General features: G+C 41.3%; 1 protein-coding gene across 3 annotated transcripts in view; it reads left to right on the top strand.

The window, feature by feature from the left end:
* The first annotated feature begins 1,740 nt into the window (after positions 1-1,740).
* ece1 (endothelin converting enzyme 1) overlaps positions 1,741-18,952 on the top strand; it is a 31,121-nt gene continuing 13,909 nt past the window's right edge. The window contains exons 1-2 of one of the 3 annotated variants that reach the window (XM_082532167.1): positions 1,741-1,924; positions 10,985-11,071. In XM_082532167.1, the coding sequence (XP_082388293.1) occupies positions 10,985-11,071 (87 nt within the window). In that variant the 5' untranslated portion in view covers positions 1,741-1,924. Of the gene's footprint in view, positions 1,925-10,135; positions 10,248-10,434; positions 11,072-18,952 lie in introns of those variants that run through there. The other 2 variants (XM_082532166.1, XM_082532165.1) reach the window with 2 other exon arrangements.

The following is an 18,952-nucleotide window of genomic DNA, read 5'->3' as shown; positions in this document are numbered from 1 at the left end:
AAAGAAGTACATGTGGGACAAAGAGTGTGTTTGTGTGGGACACTGTGGGTTACATATGCTGAGATGTGGTCTTAATTTTTTAAGAAACATGTACAAACTGTGTACAAGTATGACAGCTCTTATAAACTCTGTTATTTTGGCTGCTTTTCTGTTTGGTAATATTTTGGTTTAAGCAGTTACGCATCTGTATATGAGCACATTTCTTTTTGAGTCTTGTTTCTTTTTTGGGCTCTTGTGTGTGCCACTTCACCCGCCAATTCATGTAATTATTATTCTTAAAAATTGAGGTATTATAGCAATATCATCATAATAAAGGCACATAATTATTTTTATTATATTGTATATGCACTTCCTTTTGTTTAATTATATTCCAAAGAACTCTCCATATGTGAGACTTCATGGAGACTTTCTCTGTTGAACATAGGGACGAGTGATGAGGTGCAAATGCTGTGGAGACCCACATAAAGTGGAATACCTGCTCAGGGAGTATCACTCACACTTATCATTTATGACATGAATGCCACAAAGCTTAAAAACAAACAAACAAACAACAAATAGACAACCATTCAATTTAGAGTCACAAATTAACCTAACCCCACTAACTGCCTGTCTTTGGACTGTGGGAGGAAGCCAAAGTACCTGAAGAGAGCCCACACAGAGAGAATATGGAAACTCCACACAGATGATGTCTAACTCAGAAACTTTCTTTTGCTGTTTAAAGTCGTTGGTAAGGAGTACTGCAGTTTCAGCTTGTGTGGTTTTATTTTGGATGTATGCTTCTTGCTATTTACTGCGACCTCCTTTGGGTGTCGCTGTTAGACCTGCTTTCTCAATCATCATATGCAGTTACATTCTTTATACAAATTTGTGGTTTGTATCTGGTCTGTCAGGCTAAAAAAATAAATAAAATAAAACAAAAGATAAAAATCCATAGAGCCTAATGTAGTTCATACCCTTTCCTATCTTAAATAGCATTTGTTTTGGGGGTGCTTGGTGTATTTTTAGAGTATTTTTTCAGTTTGTCAAGGCTTCAAAATGAACAGAGATATCGGTTAACAGTCAAAGGTCATATATTCAGAAGTTCAATGTTGTGCGAATGTGTAAAATTTTAACTCTGCATGTTAACAATTGATACAACATGATGTACATGTATCACTGAAGTAAAATACAATATGAGGACTACTGGGAGGAAAAAAATGCTGGAACTGTTCTAGCTGTTACACCAAAGTGTTTCAAGGTGAGTAAAGCTGATATAAAGAGTACTTATTATTATTATTATTATTATTATTATTATTATTATTATTATTATTATTAATAACAATAATAATAATAATAATAATAATAATTACATTTTAAAAATTCAAACTTTTGAATTGGGATTTTAAAGTTAATGACGTTAGAAGAACAAGCATACATTTTGGTGGTTGTTTGAACTTTTGATACATTGTTACACGAGCTTAGTTAATTCATCAGCAGTTATATTGATATCATTGCTCTGGCAAGTTCAGCATAACCAAAATGCTTAGTTAATGTTGGGTTAACTTAGTAATGCAGGCTAATACTCTTTAGTGTTTATCTTTTACTAACCTATGTAGGCTACTGTGACAACTCAGATACGGGGGAAAAGAGAGAGGTCACTATTAAACCTTACCATTAAAAACCAATTTGATGTTTTTATGCTGAGAGAGCAGCTTCTTGCCGACGCCTCTCATTTCAGTTTGAGTGCTTCTATTTGAAACCTCTAGGCGTGAATGTGCTGATTTCCGGGGTAGAGGCGTAGTGGAGGAAAGTTTCAGAGGGACGTGAACTATCTTGACAATGAAGCGCAGGCTCTTTGGCTGTTTTAGCTGAAGATCGCTCACTGTCCCACGGTCAGAAAGCGCACCAGAGTCACGGCGGTGGCGGCAGATCAACAGAGAGCACGGTAAGACGTCCTCTGGCTACACGCGATACTGATTAAAAGTGTAATTACACAACTGGACTGTGCGCAGTAACGCATTAAGAGAGACTAATTATTACAAACTACTGCGAGGTTGTGGTCATTAAAGGAAGAAACCCTGTTTTTAAAGGAAATGTTAATGCAAATGTGTGGCTGTGCTTCCTATATAACTAAAGAGCAGGCTGCATACAGAGCCTTGCATGGAGTTTAGTGGCCTTATTCTAGGTTAGCTTCATGCTGTGGGTTTTAATTTGACAGTAACTATCCAATAGAGATTTGGGGCTTTGCTGCCATATTCAAATATGTTGCATTAATAGTCTTGTTTGCAGCCTCTCAGGTTTTCACTACTAACTTTGACACACATCACGTTTGAGTCAGCAAAGTTGTGTTCATAAATACCCAGGGGTGCGTTTAGTGAGTCAACCTCAACATCCTATCGTTCCATGTACCATTTAACATGCTCAACCGTCTGCACTGACCTGTGCATATGTGACATTTTAGTCACCACAACTTCTACAACCAGCGTATTTGAGATTACATTTGTAAGAATTTATTATATATACAGAGGCAAAAAATTGATTGTTTTGTGCCTCTGCCCCCCTCTTTGTGTACTGTGAAGAACTAAATAGTGAAAACTTTCTTTAAAAGACTATCCAGAATGTTTTCTGCTTGTGTTTAGGGACCAACGCAACCATAATAAAAGTTTCAAGTTATTACATCAAATTTAAAGCAAATTCTTCCTAAAATAGATTGCTTCACCTTAACCTCAGCTTTAGGAGGAATTGGATTTCCTGATTTTCATGTCCTTTTGCCACTTCCTTTTCCTCTCTGTTGAGAGCTACTTCTGCTTTTCACTGCTTTTTCTTTTTAATTTATGTAGCAATTAACCAGTCCAAACTCAAGTTAAAATCAATATCTAGGTTGTTTGAAATACTGCTCTGTTGATTGCTGGCACAGAAGGCAACTATTTGTACAGTTTCATGCCTGGGTGATTGATTGCTTTAAAGATGTTTACAAGGCTCTGGAGGTGTTGCACTTGGGGAGCTTGGTTCACCCAGTTATTCATTACCTAGGTGTGATCAGGAGTGTGCTGCAGGATGCCATAACAACAGCAGGAACAGGTAATCTGCTGTTATCTGTTTGTGCTGGTGCAAGATTCCGTGTGCCACTCCTTTTAATCCTGGCCTTATGCTAAAAAGGTCCTGCTTGGAGCGCTTTAATCATATATGAGAACTATATTGAAATATAGCAATATGCCATATTATATGTATCAGGGCAAATATTATTCTACCACGTTTAACTTGTGTGCATGCAGGGTCAGGATGACTGAACTTAATACTTTGGTTACTTGCAGCAGACACACAGCATGATGGCGAAACAAGACCTGGCTCATTGATATTTGATCACCGTACATACGTCAGAGTACCTGAAAAGTACACAGAATAATGAGTTGGAGTCGTACACTAACCAGGAATCTGAAGAATTTCAGAGCTGAAACCTGCATATTAAAAACCATGTGAGAGAAAATGCAAGCTCTTTATTTTGTCAAAGGAGGCATACACAGAACACTAAAAATAGGCCTGAAGTGTTATGATTCTCATAAAGCTCTTCAGCTTAGTTTAACAATCAGAGCTGGGAAAGCCTGGGAAAGTAGCTTTATGTCTTTTTTTTTTTGTGTGTGTGTGTGTGTGTGTGTGTGTGTGTGGGGGGGGGGGGGGGGGGGGTCATTATCAGGGTGTTTTCCCCAAAGGAAACATTGTCTCTGCACTGTGACAAAAAATAAATTTCCACTGCTGTTTTGACATCAGGGATCAAGAGCTGCAGCCTGAGATGACTTTGTCTTATCAGCGGCCTTCAGGCAGAAACGGGAGCCTGGACACAAAAGATTAAGTGGTTGGTGGCTCCTTTTAGGAATAACTGCACCAGGCATTATTCCTAGTTTAATTTCTTTGCTTCATTTGCTACGTAAACATGCGAACATTAGGCACAGGTCGAAAACTCAGCTGACAAGTTGAAGCCGCGAGCACTGAATTGCAGTATTCCAGTAAACACAGCCAGAGGCAGCTGCAGTGTGTTCAGCCAGTTTCTCATCAGGTAATATGTTGGACTGGATCAAAAAGTTTGTACTTGTTATAGTAGGATGTTTAGTCATGTTTATGTTCGACAGGGTGGTATTCCTGGAATGTTTTTCCTGAACTTTGGATTCACACCAATGGGTTAACAAAGAGCTTTAGGCTTGGAAAGAAGCCTGTTTTTTTCTCTGCTTCTTGCTGAAAGTCTTCTGAGATTCATCTCTGCATGACAGCACAGCATGATTCAGATCTGATAAACAGAAGTCAACAGACACGTGTCTCTTGCGCAGGATACTAGGCTTATATTGTAACTTGTTTCTAGCATGTAGTCATTAATTACTGATCTTATGTGGTCTGCAGCTGCATCCAGACCTAGCGTCTCGCTGGCTTACCACAGTGGTTGACCAGGGCACACTTCTTCCCGTGCCGAATGGGTGCACTGCCAGCTCATGTCAGACAAACTTTAAATCATCTCCCTCCTTCCGCCGACATTTTTTACACATTTTCTTTTTCCTCTCGTCCTACTCGCATTTGTTTCTTTGCTAATAAACTGTCAAACTCTGCACGCCACAGCGCATGCAGCACCCAATTCTAAACACAAACACACTGAAGTTATTATTGGAAGAATGCCCGAGTGCTACAAATAATCGTCTGGTTTGCAGGATCAGTGACGAATTACTGACGCATGGTTGGGTTTACATTCTCCCTCAAAGGCCACAGTCTCCCGTCATTTCCAAGAATTGGAGGATACTTACCTCGCATACTGTCGGCTTTACTTTGGGAAGACATCTTTGGGCCCTGTGGGACACCATTAGGGATTTCCTACAAAGTGTCCACAACTGACCTTGACCACAGACTGTTAGTGTAAGATTTGCATCATTTTATGTTTTCATATGCCTCCCACTTGTCACTTAGCGTGACTTCCTTTAAGAAAGGGCATCAACAGGAACTTGTGAGCAGGAGAGACCTAAGGTTCATATTTATAATTTATAACTCTTTCTTTCAGGTCTGTGTGGATGAGTGTATATTAGTATTGCATCAAGTATTACAATTCACATTTCTTGAAAATTAAAGAGGCCTTTATTGGTCACAAAATATTAACAGGAAAGGGGAAGTGGTATTGTGACTACGTAGTGATTCAACTCAATCTGTGTGGCAATCTGTGCGTACACATCTGCACAGACTCTAGCTGCCAGGAAAGTGTTCAGAAACAGTGAATGTGCACAGGAATGCCTGTGCAGCAACAACGTGGACAGTGCCAATAAATACTGCATTTTGTTATCCTGCACTGTGATCCAAAGCAGACTACATGATTAAACCGGGGTGTTTTTCTTTTTTGCATATAATTTTGTTGAGTTACACTCACTTTGTTTAATTCATGAGGCGCTTTTTTTGTTAAATGGAACAGCTGTAATCCTTTAATGAGTTATAGGTCAAATATTGATGGAGCAAAACGTATGTGTGTCAAACGAGAAAGTCAAACGTCAATGTCCCCATTAGACCTTTTGCTTTGAGCTATAGGCCATTCGAAACCATTTATATAATTGAAAGTGTATCTATGCCCTCATATTCTGCCCTACCTCTTTCCCCTCATCATTTTAGTCCTTCCATTTTTTCATAAGCTGATTGTATGACCCAGCAGGCCAGCTGCCAGCCCTTTATTGGAGTTCATAAACACACCAGCACAGTGATGGTTTTTGCAAAGTATGTAGAATCATCCTTTTTGCTTGTTTGTTTTTTGGCATGCAACTAATCCTGCAGTGTTTGTCGCAGAAACACAATGACGACTGCTACAGCGTGGGTCTTGGTGTCAGATTTTCAAAATAAAAGCCACCAGTTTCTTAATGTAAGCTCAATGTGCTTTAAAATATATCCAGTTTCCAAAATAAAAACGCTGAGTTATTGTTTTTTGTTTTTTTTTTAAAGAAAACACTTTCCTTCTTAATGTAAGCCTGATATGTTTTTTTTATAATAAAGCCCCTAGTTAGATCTAGGAAGTTATGAGGACAACAACAAGCAGTAGTTTTATTTCAGAATAAAAGTCCCCAAACAGTTATTGGCTGGTATCAGTGTCTTCCCTAGTAAGTTTTATACTACTGATCAGAATGAAAGCCTTTTAATTTAATTTTTTTTTCAGTTTCCTTCTGCTTCAGTAACTATTTCTTTTTTTAAGTTGGCTTATTTATGTACAACTATTTAAGCAGCAAGCAGCCGACCAAGAACAGCAGTACCAACAAATCCAACACTCTTTCTCAACAAATTTTCAGTTTAACTTCAACTGTTCCCCTCCTCCCATTGGGGTTCATTTCATAAATCTCATCTAATAGAAACCAAGATTTAGTAGGAATCACAGGAATTTGTGCTCCTGGTTTGCATGGAATTCTCGAGGATTTTTGTGGTAGGAACATCAATTTTTGTTTATGAGAGACGAGTGGGAACTAAAAGAAAGGATCTGACCTTCTGGCTGTGCTTATGAGACAATCTAATAAAGTCTTAATCAAGTAAACATTTATTTCAGTCGCGGGTTTGGTTTTTGGTCAAAAGGCTAACATGTGAACTGTGCCCACAAGGGGAAAAACTAAGATTGGACAAAAGTGCTATTTTAGAGTCTGATTATATGCTTGATGATCAAAATACTCCAGGCAAAAATGTTTTTAATATATCCCCCTGTGGCGTTTTGCATTGTGGTGACACATTTACAGGCAGCTGAAGTTAATCATTGTCCTGTTAACAGTGTTGAAATTGTAGTATAAGAACGATCTATATCTCTGGCCTCTTGTGCTTCAGGTGTTTACTAGTGAACTGCAGATATGTATATTTACTACCCAAAAGTCTACAGTCTTACTTGTGTAAGACAAGCAAGACAACTTTTTGTGATGCATAGTCTGGAGTCTTGCTGCAACAGAGTAGATGACTTTACACGTGGTTGCCTGGTTGGCAGAGGCAGGATGTAAACAACAACCAAGATGGCATTTAAAAACTTCCAGAGCATGTAATGTGTGTGTAACCTCACAGCTAGCAGTTCAATGTCAGAGCTGCTGAAAGTGACCTGGGTGGCGCAGTTTGTTAATAAAAGCAGCAATCCAGTCAACGCTTTCCTTGCCACTCTGATCTTTTCCTGTTACCAGAAACGCCTGAAAAGCTGTATCAATAGGAGCCAGTAATTCTGAGGCAACAGGCTATGGGGAGTATTAGAAAACAAAGTTGTGTAATGTCAGTCGCTGTACTAAAAGATCTGTTTATGAATTGTAAGTGATAGGAAGTAGCTCCTTAGGTTTGGAAGTTTCAAATTAGCTTTTAAAAATGGATTGCGCATTGCAATCAACCATCCAGGAAAGTAACTCTCCAAAAGTTGATTCTGTTCATCTGGACGTAATAATAATGATAATAATGGATTGGATTTATATAGCGCTTTTCAAGGCACCCAAAGCGCTTTACAATGCCACTATTCATTCACTCTCGCATTCATACACTGGTGGAGGCAAGCTACGGTTGTAGCCACAGCTGCCCTGGGGCAGACTGACAGAAGCGAGGCTGCCATTTCGCGCCATCGGCCCCTCTGGCCAGCACCAGTAGGCAAGTAGGGTAAAGTGTCTTGCCCAAGGACACAACGACCAGGACAGAGAGCCCAGGGATCGAACCGGCGACCTTCCGGTCACAGATACGCTTCCACGTAGCGTAACGTCAACATTTGGAGATTGCACATTTCCTTTGAGAATAATCGGAACATTTGGAAATTGACTCTTTGAATTGCAAGCAAGAAACTATACTGTGGTGTGTAGTTTAATATTCCCCAAAAATGATGTCCAATTATTCAAATATTTGAGATTTATTGTGAAACAGGCTGCTATGAATACATTCATAAACTCAGATGGGTTTTAAATTTTGCTTAATTTAAACACCACCACTAACATTTTTTTTTGTGTGTTAGTTTTTTAAATGTGATTAAAGGTCAAAAATGTAGAACCCAAGAGGCAGGTTTAGCTGCAACATTGACACCCAAAAAAGAATTACAAGTCTAAACAAAGTCCAAAAGGCTTGTGCAAACACCACAGTAATCCACGAGACCACAAGGAGGGACACCAGGTGGAACAGCAGACAGCCTAACCAGTGACACGGGGCGAGACAGGAAAATAAATGAAGACAGGTGAACCTAATGAGGGTGGGGCAGGGGAATCACAAAAGTGGCAAAGTAACACACAAAGACACATATGACACTGAAAAAGAGGAAGTGAGTGGTAGTGACACAGAGTGAAGAAAAAGGAAATACAGGAGACATGAGAAAGTAGTGCTTTTTAAGAAAATAAACGAGATAAATCTTAAAAACTAAATAAAAACGTAAACACTATATAAGTCATTCATGAAAGTTTCTATATGTCCATCCATCGTGTATCCAGTTTCGTTGACACTGTAGGATTTAACTGATATTCCATGTCCCCATTTGTCCATGTTCTACCTGGAGGAGCCGTCCCACCCCTACCTACCAGGCTTGATTGGTGTCCCCCTGGAAGAGGAGGTGGCTGGGGAGAGGGTGTTCTGGCCATCTCTGCTTAAATTGCTACCCCTGTGACCCCAACCTAGATAAGCACTGAAAAATGAAAGGATAGACAGCTATGGTTTAAATCTGTACCCTGCACCACAGAATGACGTGCACCTTCACAGTAATATAACTACATGTTTCTGCCATACAGACCACAACAGCTGTGATAGGGCTGTTTGGTAGCATTATATGGTATAACCTCAGTATATTGAGTAACACAGGGAGGATACCTCTGTGTAATAAAAGTTGTAACTGTCTCTTGCTTACAGTTATATAGTTAGCACAGTACTAAATCATGCTGAGGTTTAGCCGAGACACCCTTCAGAGAAAGCTAATTTCCCCTGCTCACATTCCTGCTCATATTCTTTTGGTCATAAAAGCATCACCATTCATCCAATTTTTCTTATTCAGTTCAGGGTCTTAGCTAGTCGCCAGTCATTTAGAGAGACAGACAATCATGCGCGCTGCCATTCACAACCACGGCCAACTTAAAATCAACAGTTAAGCTAGCATGTATGTATTTGGACTCATGTAGGGGGCCAGAGTACCCACAGGAAGAACATGTGTTCCAGCTGGGCGGCAGATTCAAAAATAGGCTACAGTGCTAGACACAATGCTATGAGAACCTTATTGCTCTCCCTCCCATCATCACAGGTCAAAAATAAAGCAGCTGCTTTATAAAATCTTTATAGCTTCTTCAGCAGATTAAAATGATTTGCAATATGATGTGTTGTCTAATAAATGGATCCATGTGCAAGCCTCAGCTAGGGTTAAACTTCTTTGTTATTTGGTGACCAGCTTCCCACTCCAGCTCATAAAGGAAACTTTGAAGTGCTATTTCTATACATTATTATGAAATATTCTTAGTATTACCTTACCTTTCAAGTTATTTTTCTTTTTATAACGGAAAGTTAGTGTGGTTGTGCATTATTGGTGTTTGTGTCGCTTACCCACTTAAATCAGCCAGACATTATGCTTTAATAAATAGAGCCATGATACATTTTCTTTTATTTTTTACATATACTTCCCAAAGAAGGAATGCCTGCTGATGGTCGGGCGACCGTGGCTCAGGGGGTTGGAAATCGCATCTGTAACCGGAAGGTCACCGGTTCGATCCCTGGGCTCTCTGTCCTGGTCGTTGTGTCCTTGGGCAAGACACTTTACCCTACTTGCCTACTGGTGTTGGCCAGAGGGGCCGATGGCGCGATATGGCAGCCTCGCTTCTGTCAGTCTGCCCCAGGGCAGCTGTGGCTACAACTGTAGCTTGCCTCCACCAGTGTATGAGAGTGAATGAATAGTGGTATTGTAAAGTGCTTTGGGTGCCTTGAAAAGTGCTATATAAATCCAATCCATTATTATGGTCAGCTGTAGATATTCTTTGTCTTATGTGTTTAGGTTATACCGATGACAGGTTCCACTTACACGTCATGGTGCAGGATTTCTGTTCTGTCACTTCCTGATTTATTTTGTAATCCTTGGACCATGTTCATTCCTGTTAGCTTTGCTTCTGGTCCTTCTTACGTTTCCCTCCAATTTTCCACCACACCTGTCCCCAATCAGATAATCACTCTCCCCAGCATATATACTCACAGCTTCCCTTCCGGTTGGCTTCTTTTTTAAAACAGCTTTTTCATGTTTGTGCCCCTTTTTGGGTGAGGGATTAAACATGAGAAGAAGTGGCTGTTATGACTTTCAGGTAACAATTGCAAAAGAAACTGAGCATGTATGTAAAAGATTGTTGTTGTTTTTTTTTCTGTGCTCCTCCTCCCAGTCCATTGTGTCCTATAGAAAAGACAAAGGGCGTGAACTACAACTGCGCGCTTGCCTCCACAAATCTAAGTGAAACCACATTTGAGTATGTGCTTTCACACACACTCACATAGACGCGCACGCTCACACAATCTGTACCATACACTCAGTCTCAGTCATGTAAAAGTCAGAGCTACTTCCCGTTTTTCAGTAGTTCCGGCTTCTCTGTTGCCGTGTTTGCACAGACCGTGCTGAAAAGGAAGTCTACAGAAACTTTGCTCAGGAAGAGAGGGAGAGGAGAAGCGCAAGGAGATCGTACTTTCAGGAGGAGGAGGTTTTCCTACTGTTGTGAAGTTTGCTGCAGGGTCTCTCTGCCTGAAGCCATGGGGGTGTTTGGAGGTGTTGAGAGAACTGGAGGGAGCAGAAAAGTGCTTTGAAAGGCTGTTGTTTTTTTTATGTTCCATTTGTTTTTCCCCCAAGCAGTTTTGCTGTGTGAGTGAAAGAAGTAAACCGGATAATTTTGTTTTCTCCTGATGGATTTTAGAGGGAAACCCTACTCTGCCTTAAATTCCTGAAGAACAGACACCGCACGCAAAAACTCTCACACACGTTAGTGGGATGTTATTAGATGCTTGAAGCAACATGGAAGCTCTGAGAGAGTCTTTTCTTAATTTGACTTTTCAGATGTCCGCATACAGGCGAGCCACTCTGGACGAGGAGGACGTGGTGGACTCCACCAGTGACGATATCTACCCATCAGCTCCCATGCAGGTAAGAATGCAAATACCTTGGGCTAAACCTAAGAAACAGGTTTGTGCTGGTACTGGATTATTATAGAACATGTGGGTAAGTGTGTAATTGTTGAGGTTTTGCACCTGGTATAAGACAACACATTTTCTAAATTTTTAATTACAGATGAACCAACAGCGGCTTATGCTTATGCTTATGATTAGTTTTTTCTTTTTAAGCAAGCTGTCCTCATTTAGTGGTTCAATAAAAGCCGCCACTCTAGCCGTAGTATTAGTTTAACTTGTCTATCCGGAACTTTAAGATATCTAGTACTTAGAAATGTATTCCTATTCTGATTTATGAAGGAATTTGAAGTCTTCATGTAATGTTGCATTGGCCAAAACATCTAAATAGAGGCCTCATTCTGAACTGAGCATGTGTATGAAATAGAAGATTATAAGATTAGTGAGTATATTTGCATGACAGTTGAACGAAAGATGGCCTAACCGCTAGTGAGCTGGGACATATCCTCCCCAGTGTCTGTAGTTCTCAAACTAAATTTGGATCCCCTGGAATACTGTTAATGAATAAGTTAAAAATAAAAAGGCTTTAAACTCTTCCAGAAAAAGTCACCAGAAAAAAAAACTGTGGTCACATCACTTGTGTGGGTTTCATCCAGTTCTGTCCAGAGACGGCATTTTGTTTTTGCTCAGTGATGGACGGGGTGCATCCAACTCTCACCCAGCATCAGCTGGTATCAGTCCACTGAAACTGGTTGGATAAGCAGTTAAGAAAAGGCATGAATTGATGGATAACTGCATAGCTGTCATTTTTATCATTTTCATACATGTTGGGTGCAGATTGCTGCATCTTATTATTTATTTATTTTATTCATGGTGGGGACAAAATAAAACTCCTGTAAAATAAAATTATCAGTGCTATAACTGAAAACGGTCTATAGTTCAAGCAATACTGAAATCTGAACTTTGCCTCCACTGTTCTGCTTGGCTTTCAGTGTGGCATCAAGCACAAATTAACCATGTCAACAGTAAAAATGATAAAGCTAGCTAAATTAAAGAATTCCCAACAGCATGTATTTGTATTTTACAGGAGCCTTGCAGAAACATCCTGGAAATGTTATTCTCTGTAGTAAAAACAATGCAAAAAGCCATAATCAAAACACTAAGAGTATGCTGTTGCTACTGCCCTTCTACTCATGTATTTGGTTGACAGCATTTTGAGATCATTTTACAACATTTCAGCAATTTGGCAAATATTAATGTTTGGACAAATGTCTTAATTGTTACTTGTAAAATTTAAAAATGATTTGTCTCCTGTGTCTTAGAGAGAAGACCACAACGCAAGAATATTCCACAAATTGACTTTAGTTTTCAAACAGAATGAAATTGGTTGCTTTTTTTCTCCCCATTGAGATGAAGTTGTCTTTATTTTTTTTTTATGGTTTTCACACAAGGAAGTTTTTGCGCACAGACACTGAAGCATTTAAGTGTGAAATCCTTTGTATTTTTTCTGCTTTATGAAAGAACACAACATGTATAAAGGATTTCACTGAGACTGCAGATAGAGCATTTGGCCTCATTCCTTAAGTTAAACAGTGTATTGTTCATGTCCATACAGTGCAGACAGACACTGCTTTGTGCAGTTCGTTCATTCTTTAGGTGCTTTATTTAACCAGGATTGAAACTGTGTTCAAACTGTGCCTAGATTCAAGTATAACGTGTGGGGTTTTTATTTTTGTGAAATGAAATGTAGCTTCCTAAGACTGTGGCAAACTACAGGTGAGAAAGACTTGGCAGTGATTATCCCAATTGTGCTCAGAAATGCAGCTCTGCACCAAACCTGCTTAATTCACTAAGTCTCTGGGATTAAGAAGCCGCCTTTGCTTCGATCACACTTTAATTTGACTTGTAAAAATGTGTTGTTTTTTTTTTTTTTGTTTTTTTTCCGCCTGTCCCATTTGGTTCTTTAGCCATCAGAATTGTTGTCTGAAGACCAACAAGGATACCCAATGGATTTACTTTGCCAAATGGATCATCGTGGCATTGCCGCATTGGTCCATTTGGTCGATCTTTGTTTTTATTATTTATTTTATTTTCAGATGTTACAGACGGGACAGACATGAGTGAGAGATAGGAAAGGGAGAAAGAAAGAGGAAGGAAAGGAAAAACAGAAGGGGAGAGGGACAGTGAGAAAGGGGGGGAGAAAAAAAATAAAAATCTCCTGGATCACCTGTTGAGAGAAGAATAGAAAACAAGCAAAAAAAGACAAAAAAAAAAAACAAAGCAACATACTAAACACAACACCATCGCATTAATCTAGCTAAGTGTAAACAGCAGTAAATGCTAAATATTCAATGTTGTTGTGCAGCACGCAGGACAGATGTGCTTCAAAGTAGCAGCCAAGAAAGGTGTAATTTGGGTCTACGAGCAGTGTACACCCGTGTGCATACCTGTGTGGATCAGCGCGCTTGTATTCCAAAGGTTTCTCCATGTAACGATCTGCTAGGGAGTGTGGGGGGGCCACAGCCCCGTCCTCCAGGGTGTGAAGCAGGTATGGAGGAGATCAAAACTCCAGACATCCAGAGGCCCCCAGAACACAAACCATGGAAGACCAACAGAGGGGCAGCCGCGCCACTGTTCCAGTAAGAGCTGAGGAGAGTCCCAGATGAGGGTTCACTCAGCAGCCGCGGAGCAGAAGCCAGGGGGAGTTGCAGTGACGCGCCCGTGAGCTCCGCCGGCAGCCAGCCGTGCCTGAGTGACCGAGCCCCAGGCCGAGAGGCCGGGGGCACCCCACCCCCGAAGGGGCCCGAGCGAGCCCCAGGCTCCAGGCCCCGATAAGCGGCCGTCAAGGAGTGAGCCGGTGTGTACCCGGACGCCCACCCCCACACACAAAGAACCACCAACGCACCGACACCTGAGGGAGTCCGCCACCGGCAGGGGAAGTGGTGGTAGGTGGAGATAGGCCTCCAAACCTTGGAGGGCCTGAGGTGTCCCCAGAGAGGTGGCGTCTGATACCCAACCTGACATATAGACACAGACATACAGGCACACACAGACACAAACATTCATTCCCACCCTCATGCTCTCATATGCACTCACTCCACACTCAACCAGCGTGGAGACAGACATAAAGAGACGCTGTACACACGATCACACTCCCCAAGCGTACTCTACAAACCGGGTCTAGGTACCCTTGCCCCTGGAGGGGGGAACTGCACCCAGACCCAGGTGGTGTTACCCTTTTCCCTGCGGTGGGGAGAGGCAGACCACCCCGACTCCGTAGCAGCAGGGAGGCCCCACACTCCAGACCGCAGTCGGACGGCCAGCTCCACCTAGCCCTCCTGCTCCAGCAGGCCGCAGAGAATGGGGGTGGGAGAAGACTCCAAACCTCCCTCCACCCACTCATTGTAGTGTTGATGCATGTGTGTTCTAAGGTGCAATTAAAACCCAGGAGGGCATGGAGCTACCTGCCAAGGAGCAGCAGGTAAGCGCATGGTCCCTCCTGCTAGCCCTCAATGTCTACGTGTATTTAAAATTGAGAGGTGGGCAACGACGCCAGGGGTGAGGTGTACACCCTGATGGTAATTTGGACTCCGTGTATCGTGCCCACCCCCAAGATCCTATATGTATGTGTAATGAGAGTGTGAGTAATGTGAATGTCTAAGTTGTGGGATAAAATTGAGGCAGAGGCAACCAGAAGGGGACGGGGGGGGTAGCCTCCTCTGCACCCTGGTGACATACCCCTACTCCAAGGCCCTGCATGTGTGGGTGGTTGTGGTGGAGCGGGAAGAGAGAGGCAGCTGGAGATGGGGGGGGGAAGGAAGGGAGGGGCAGGTAACCCCTCCCTGGGGCCAGCTCCCCCGCTGACCCCAGTAGGCACTCCCACACTCCGCGACCCGCCAGGGAAAGGGGGCCTAGGCCCATCCAGACCGGGGCCCAGTGCAGCAGCGCCTCCTGGCCCCACAGAGCCCGGGACAGTCCACCCAACCCCACCACAGAGAAAATTGCACCCACCCCACCATCCACTCATCTTCCAGACTACATAAGACGGTAAACGCCCAGGCTGAGATCTTCCTCCACCTCTCCTGTATCTCCCCCTCCTGCAGAGAGAGTTCCTGAAGAGAGGAAAGCTCCTGCAAGATGTGACAATCTCCCCCACCAGTTGAAGAGCCCCCCAGGCGGTTCGACGCACCGGCGGCACCCTGCTCCAGGGCCGGGCCCCCATGCACCCACCCGCCCCAGCCCAGAGACGGAGCGCCCCCAGAACCTCACGCCCATCCCGGACCCACCCAGGGGCAGCCAGGCTACCAGGTCAGTAACCCACGTCTGTCAGCACAGACCCTCCCCTAGCCCCGCTGCACGCAGCCGCGAGGAAACAGTCACCTGAGAGCCAACAGAGCCCCCAACCGGACATGACCGCTACCCCGGGTTGAGCCCCCCAAGGAAGATGCCTCCGGGGAACCCCCCGACGCCCTAAGCCTGTCCCTACCCCCACACCAATCACAACAGTGAAGGCGGGACCAAACTATGACCCCCCCCACCCCCACTAGGTGATGGAGCTGATAAAAGGAGTCCAGAGCAATTGATCTGATGTGGTGGCAGAGGCTGTATCAAGACTAATGTAATCTAATAGATAATTTCTATATTGGTTAGAATTAAGATTATTTTTATTTTTCCAGTTCATGAGGACTGTTTTCTTGGCTATGCATAGGCAGTGAAAATCATATGGGCTATATTCTTTTCTGAAGTGACATTATCTAAGCTGCCCAGTAAACACACTAAGGGGGAGGTTGGAATGTTACATTTCAGACACTTTGATAAGTCTTCACATATCTCGCGCCAAAACTTTTGCACTGGTGGACAGAACCAAAGAGCGTGGATGTAATTGTCTGGTGTATTGCCTTGACAGTGTGAGCAGTTGTTGGAAGATGTAAAGCCCATCTTGAACATCCAGTGACCTGTATAGTGCACTCTATGTAGTATTTTGTGTTGTATTAATTGCAGACTGGGATTTTTAATTAATTTAAAGGTTTTTAAGCAAATCTGAGACCAGAAGTTTTGGTCTAAGCTGACTGATAAATCTGCTTCCCACTTTGCAATAGGAAGGGATATTGATTTATCTAATTTAGAAAGTGTTCTGTATATTTTAGATAATAATTTGGGGGATTTAAGAGTAAGAAAATGTGCCGCACTTAGTGGTGTTTGTAATTCAACTTGACTGAGGTTAAATTTCTTTTTTACTATGGATTTAATTTGTTGATATTCTAAAAACCTTGTCTTGTTGATCCCATATTGTGCAACTAGTCTGTCAAATGGAATAAATTCTGTTCCCTCTAATATATGTTCTAAGTATTTAATTCCTTTACAACTCCATTCTGGGAAATTAATCATATTATTGTTTTGTAATATGTCAGGGTTATTCCAGATAGGTGTACGTTTGCATGGGATTAATGAAGACTCCGTTATTTTTAGAAACTCCCACCATGCTGTCAGAGAAAAGCTGATGTTGATACTTTTAAAGCATTCATGTCTTTTGATGTTTGAGCTAATAAATGGTAGGTCTGAAATCTCTAGATCCTTGCATAGTGCCTGTTCAACATCTAGCCAGGGCTCAACTAAGAGGGTATGTTTTAACCATTCTGAGATGAACTGAAGCCTGTTGGCTAAGAAGTATTGGTGAAAATTAGGCAGATCTAATCCTCCTCTATCCTTGGTTCTTTGTAGCGTTTTTAAGCTGATACGCGGGGGTTTATCTTTCCAAAGGAATTTGGAAATATATGAATCCAGAGATCTGAACCAATCTTGTGATGGTTTGTTAGGGATCATCGAAAATAAGTAATTTATTTTTGGCAAGATCATCATTTTTATAGTGGCGACCCTTCCCATGAGTGATATGGGTAAAGATTTCCATCTAGTCAGATCGCCTTCTACTTTCTTTAGAAGTGGGATGTGGTTTAATTTAGTTAAGTCTGAAAGCTTAGGAGAGACATTAATACCTAAATATTTAATATTTCCGGATTGCAGAGGAAGAGTTATGGAAGGAGCAGTTAATGGGGAGAACTGTAGATTTTGGCCAGTTAATTGAATAATCTGAAACTCTTGAAAACCAGTTTATTAAAGTAATTACCTCAGAGAGGTTGGTTTGTGTGTTTTGCAGAAAAAGCAACACATCATCCGCATAGAGACTGATTTTATGTTCTATGTTCTTACATTTTATGCCCTTAATTGTTGTAGCCTGTCTAAATGCTGCTGCTAGAGGTTCGATAAAAATTGCAAAAAGTGAAGGAGAGTGGGCATCCCTGTCTGGTGCCCCTCAGGAGATAGAAGCTGGAGGATGTCTGGTCATTTGTTCTGATACGAGCTGTTGGGGAATTGTATAATATTCTTATCCAGTTTATGAAAGAGTTTCCAAAACCAAATTTGTGTAAAGTTGCGAATAAAAATTTCCAGTTAACTCTGTCAAATGCTTTTTCTGCATCTAGAGATAATATTATGGTTTCGATGTTTTTATCGTATGAGTAGTCTATTAAATTAAGTAATCTACGAGTGTTTGTTGAGGAGTGCCGACCTTTTATGAAACCAGTTTGGTCAGGATGAATTAAGAGGGGGGTCATTTTCTCTAATCTCTTTGAGAGAGCTTTGCAGATTATTTTAAGGTCTACATTTAAAAGAGAAATTGGACGATAGCTTGAGGGAAATAAAGGGTCTTTGCCTGGTTTTAGCAGGAGACTAATGTTGGCAGAATTCATATTTGGTGGTAGTCTGCCATTTTCCTCGATTTCCTGCAACATGCCGTGGAATACTGGTGCCAAAATTATCCAGAATTCTTTGTAGAATTCTGCAGGGAAGCCGTCTGGACCTGGAGCCTTATTATTGGGCATACTTATCAGGGCTTCCTGGAGTTCACTTGGTGTCAGTGGCGAATCCAGTTCCATTGCTTGACTATCTAGTAATTTTGGAAGAGTTACGTTGTCAAGAAACAGATCAATTTCATTTTTAGATGGGTTTATTTGTGGTGAGTATAAAGTTTCATAGAAATCCCTAAAAATGTTGTTTATTCTTCCAGGATCATATATTATGTTCCCCGATAAATCTTTAGCAGCACATATAGTTGTTTTTTTCTTTATTTATTTTTAGCTGGTTAGCTAGAAATCGACCTGATTTGTTACTGTGTTCAAAATTCTGCAAGCGAAGTCTTTGTATAAGGAATTGTGTTTTTTTTTTTTTTTTTGTTTTTTTTTTTTTTTTTTTTGTTTTTTTTTTTTCATTAATAATTTCATTTAATTCTAGTTTTGTTTTGCATATTTTGTTCAATGTTTCCTGATCTTGGTCGCACGCGTAGGCTTCTTCTAGTGATTTGATGTTTTTTTTTTTTGTTTTTTTTTTTTTTTCTAATTCCTGAATATTTTTGTTTTCTTCTTTCTTTTTGTGTGATGAGAAAGAAATTATTTTACCTCTCATCACAGCTTTCCCTGCTTCCCATAGAACAGAAGCAGATATTCCGGGAGTGTCATTAAAGTCTAAATATGAAGTCCATTCCTTTTTAAAATATTTAATAAAGTCTTCATCTTTAAGTAGTGATATATTAAATCTCCAGTTTTTTCTTGGCGTAGTGTTATTCTTGTGCATTAGTGTTAAAGATACAGGAGCATGATCGCTGACAGCTATAGGATGAATCTCAGTGTCTGAAATGTCACACAGCAGTGAGCTGCTGACCAAAAAATAATCCAGACAAGAGTAAGAGTGATGAACATGCGAGAAAAAAGTATATTCCTTACTGGTGGGGTGAAGAGAGCGCCATGCATCGCAAAGACCAAAGTCGCTCATATACTGTTTGATTATATTTGTGGACTGCCAATTGCGCTGAGTTCCTGTTGTGTTGAGCCTATCAATGTCTTCATTT

Source organism: Aulonocara stuartgranti, assembly GCF_965226115.1.
Source record: "Aulonocara stuartgranti genome assembly, chromosome: 5".
Classification (NCBI taxonomy): domain Eukaryota; kingdom Metazoa; phylum Chordata; class Actinopteri; order Cichliformes; family Cichlidae; genus Aulonocara; species Aulonocara stuartgranti.
This window is presented reverse-complemented; position numbering and strand designations above follow the sequence as displayed.